Source organism: Oryx dammah, unplaced genomic scaffold (genome assembly GCF_014754425.2).
Source record: "Oryx dammah isolate SB20612 unplaced genomic scaffold, SCBI_Odam_1.1 HiC_scaffold_10, whole genome shotgun sequence".
Taxonomy (NCBI): Eukaryota; Metazoa; Chordata; class Mammalia; order Artiodactyla; family Bovidae; genus Oryx; species Oryx dammah.
Window position 1 is genome coordinate 37045293 of NW_024070194.1, and position 4702 is coordinate 37049994.

General features: G+C 38.1%; 1 protein-coding gene across 1 annotated transcript in view; it reads right to left on the bottom strand.

Annotated features, from left to right (window-relative positions):
- The window catches only part of LARP4B (La ribonucleoprotein 4B), a 56180-nt gene extending 54875 nt beyond the window's left edge, over positions 1-1305 (bottom strand). Inside the window, exons 1-2 of the mRNA XM_040247953.1 lie at positions 1141-1305; positions 459-518 (exon numbers count right to left, since the gene is read on the bottom strand). Of these exons, the coding sequence (XP_040103887.1) occupies positions 459-518; positions 1141-1221 (141 nt within the window). The 5' untranslated portion in view covers positions 1222-1305. The remainder of the gene's footprint in view (positions 1-458; positions 519-1140) is intronic.
- Between the last annotated feature and the right edge of the window lie 3397 nt (positions 1306-4702).

Below are 4702 nucleotides of genomic sequence, written 5' to 3' on the forward strand. Positions count from 1 at the left end.
GGACATAAGTCGTAAGATCATAAGATCACTTAGAAGACCACATAAGATCACTTAGAAGACTGACAACCTAAACGTGCCTGACTCCAAATGCATCTGATATATGAAAACGCAAACAGTGAAACCAATGTTCTCAGTAAAAACTTAATATGACTTAATGTGCTTTAAGGAATACAGGCTGTTGAAATGTAAAGTTAATCACACACACACTAGATGATCAGTGAACCGTTAACAACACTGTGATGAAGAGATGAAATTAATACACACGGCACTCAGCTGTCTGCAGAGCTACACGCACACACCAGAAGAGAATACACAGTACTGACATATACTGTTCCCAAGTGGGTCCTCCCCCACTTTTTTTGGGGAACATTCACATTTTCTAATTTCTTTACAATTAATATTTACTATAATGCATTGTCCGTGAGTTTCAGCTATGATTAATTTCTGAACTGAATTACCTGACTCAAAGCTGGAATGGAACTTGTCTGAGAAGTTGTCTGAGATATGGGACCATTCATCTGTAAAATTGAAAACACCAGATACACCATCACTACAATGCAAAGAAACACATTTTCAAACCATAGTAATTGAGCAAAACAAAACCCACTGAGAAAAGCACACTTATATGACAAAGAAATTTAATGAGATAGTCAAAATGATGTAGGAGCCTTGAAATTTAAAATACTTTTAAATTCTGACTGGTGTTATTCCTTGTCATTTCAACTGGAAAAATTGAGAAAACCTACTTTTCCCAGTATCATTTAGAAACTTTAAATCTCATTGCCTGACATGATAATAGCTTACAATAAACAAATGCACTCAAAATTACAAATCTGTATTATAATTTCTAATTAACTCTTTAAATAAATACCACTACAATGGCTATCATGTTATTAAAATATTTATAAATCACTGCCTTTATCTTAGTGATTTTAAGTCCAAAGCCCTATGTCTTAAGAACTATAATGCCCGTGTTTTCTCTATCACTTAGAAATCTGAAATTTCCTCTACTAAGCAAGCCCTAAGTATACTCAGAACTTACCCCTATATTTAAGCATAAGTGTTCTGAGTAGAGTCCAGAGCCTGTTATCACAACAGAAGAGGGTGCACGGGCCAGCGCTGGCCTGGACGCCCACTCACCAGATGCGCGCTGTCTTTCCCTTCTTGGACTCGTTGGCCCTGCGGTTCAGCCACGACCTTAGCGTCCTGATCAGAAGTCATGAGCTGTTTACTTTGTGGCTCCACTGGGAGAAGTTCAATGTTAGCCAGAGAATCCTGTAAAACGATAGACAGTAAACTGGTAACTTGAAGTGCAGAGGGTATTTAATTCTAAAATGAAACTATTAAGCAGTTTTAAAATCCTCAAGTTTTCTAGGTCATATGTTTATCCCTCTGCAGTCTAAGTAGTTTAAACAAATTTGCCCATAATGTCCACCTTTCACACCCAAGAAATTACATTTAAAAAAAAAGTTTCTTCTTCATATTAATTTGCTAACTATAATATTGTAAGATTTAGAAACCAAATACTAACATATACAAACCCACTCATGTCCAGAAATTCATTTTTTAAAAACAGAAAGTTATCAAAGTACTAGAACTCCAATTTGGGACTGATGAATCCCAAATTTATGTATAAATAGAATTCTGTAACACTCCTAGAGGAAAACATAGGCAGAATACTCTGACATAAATCACAGCAACATCTATCTTGATCCATCTCCCACAATAATGTAAATAAAAACAAAAAGAAACAAATAGGGTCGACTTAAAAGCTTTTGCTCAGCAAAGGAAACAATAAAAGGAAAAGACAACCCACAGATTGAGAAAATATTTGCAAACAATGCAACCAATAAGGGATTAGTCTCCAAAATTTACAAACAGCTTAAGACACCTAACAGCAACAAAATAAACAATCCACTCAAAAAATGGGCAAAAGACCTGAAAAGACATTTCTCCAAAGATAAACAGATAAGCAACAGGCACAAGAAAAGATGCCAACATGGCTAGTTATTAGATAAATGCAAATCAAAACTACAATGAGAGATCACCCCACACCAGTCAGAATGGTTAAATACAAAAAACCCACAAACAACAAATGCAGCAGAGGGTGTAGTGAGAAGATTCTTCCTACACTGCTGGTGGGGATGCTAACCGGTACAGCCACTATAGAGAACAGTATGGAAGTTCCTTAAAAAAACTAAGAATAGAGCTACCATATGACCCTGCAATCCCACTCTTGGGCATGTATCTGGAGAAAAACATAATTCGAAAGGTTATATGCACCCCAATGTTCTTTATAGCCCTGTTTACAGTGGCCAAGACATGGAAACCACCTCAATGTCCATCAACAGGGGAATGGATAAAGATGTGGTACATATATACAATGGACTGTGTGCATGTTCATGCTAAGTAGCTTCAGTTAAGATGGACTCTTTGTGACCCTATGGCTTGTAGCCCACCAGGCTCCTCTATTTATGGGATTCCCCAAGCAAGTACACTGGAGTGCGCTGCCAGGCCCTGCTTCAGGGGATCTTCCCAGGGGTTGACCCAGGGATCTTACATCTCCTGCATTGGCAGGTGGGTTCTTAACCACTAGAGCCTAATTCACTCCATGTGACACTCTCTAGGTCCCTTCATGTTGCTGCAAATGGCATTATTTCATTCTTTTAATGACTGAGTAATATATGATGGAATATCAGTCAGCAATTAACAATGGAAACAGTGACAGACTTTATTTTCTTAGGCTCCAAAATCACTGCAGATGGTGACTGCAGCCATGAAATTAAAAGACGCTTGCTCCTTGGAAAAAAGCAATGACAAATCTAGACAGCATATTAAAAAGCAGAGACATTACTTTGCCTGCAAAGGTCCATAGTCAAAGCTATGATTTTTCTAGTAGTCATCCATGGATGAGAGAGATGGACAATAAAAAAGGTTGGGCATCAAAGAACTGATGTTTTCGAACCATGGGACTGGAGAAGACTTTTGAGAATCCCTTGGACAGCAAGGAGATCAAACCAGTCAATCCTAAAGGAAATCAATCCTGAGTATTTACTGAAAGGACTGACGATGAAGCTGAAACTCCAATACTTTGGCCTCCTAATGCAAAGAGCCAACTTACTGGAAAATACCCTGATGCTGGGAAAGACTGAAGGCAAGAGGAGAAGGGGACAACAGAAGATGAGAGGTTGCAAGGCATCACCAACTCAACTGACATGAGTTTGAGCAAACTCCAGGAGATGGTGAAAGACAGGGAAAGACAGGCATGCTGCAGTCCATAGGGTCGCAAAGAGCTGGACACGACTGAGAGACTGAACAACAATTATAAAGAATGAAATAATGCTATTTGCAGCAACATGCAGGGCCTGAAAGAGTATCACACTGAGTGAAGACAGACAGACAGAGAGAGGAGGAGAAATTATATATGTCCCCTGTATGTGGAATCTAAAAAGAAATGATACAAAAGAACTTGCTTCAAAATACAAAGAGACTCACAGAAAACTAACTTATGGTTGCTAGGCGTGGAATGGCTAGTTAGGGACTTTGGGATGGACATGTATGCACTGCTTCATTTAAAATGGATAACCAACAAGTACCTACTGTGTAACATGTGGAACTCTGCTCAATGTTATGCGCCAACTGGGATGGAAGGAAGGTTTGGGAGAAATGGATACATGTATACGTATGGCTGAGTCCCTTTGCTGTTCAGCTGCAACCACACAACACTGTTAATCAGCTATACCCCAATATAAAATAAAAAGTATAAAGTTTTGGAAAAAAATAAAAGAAATTCATTTTTTAAGAACAGAAAATTACCAAATTAATAGAACTCCAGTTTGGGACTGATGAATCCCAAATTTATGCATATATAGTTTTTGACCAGCCCATTTCATTTTCTTCCAGGAAAGCAGTAGCCTGGAGAAATAAACAAGTTTGTTTTAAAGGAATCCCTTCACAGTCTTGAAGCAAAGAAACCAAAAGCAATAGGAACACAGGGCAAAAATATGCCAAGCAGCCTGCGTAAAGCTTTTGCTTGGCTCAACAGCTGGACACTGAACTACATGTAATTTTCCCAAATGGATCATGAAGTAACACTGGCTTAGAAGAGATACCAGTTATCATGATTTTGTATTACGAGTGTCAGAACCACGGTTCTCAGACATCCAGGTATGACTTAAGCGTTCCCTCTCTTCACTGTAAGCTACGACTCCTCAAAAGATAAAGTTATTTAACTCAGATTTTTCAAGCTTTTCTAAAAACACACAGCATCCAAGTGGCAGATAAATTTAAAAGCTGGTTTTTGTCACTAGGTAAACCATGTAGGTTTTTAAGTTTCTATGATGGCACTTTCTATTCTCAATTACCTGCTTATGATAAATTCTCAAAACCCTTTATAATGAAATAATCTGATGATCAAAGGTAAACTAGTCCTACTGTCAAATGTATCATCAACCACAGAAGCACAGAATCACTGAAACATTGTACAACCGACTTGGAAACGTAAACTACTAACAGAGGAGAAGGGCCTGAAACAAATCAGTTTCAGAGATCCATGTTTTCCACAATGCAGAATGAATGACAAATACGTTAAACTGTAATCACCTGCAATGTGTTAAATTGTAAAATCCAGAAAATATGATGGTACCTGCACTGACAGTCACAGCAGGGAGGTGCAGATGCTTTTTTACACTATTAACTTCAG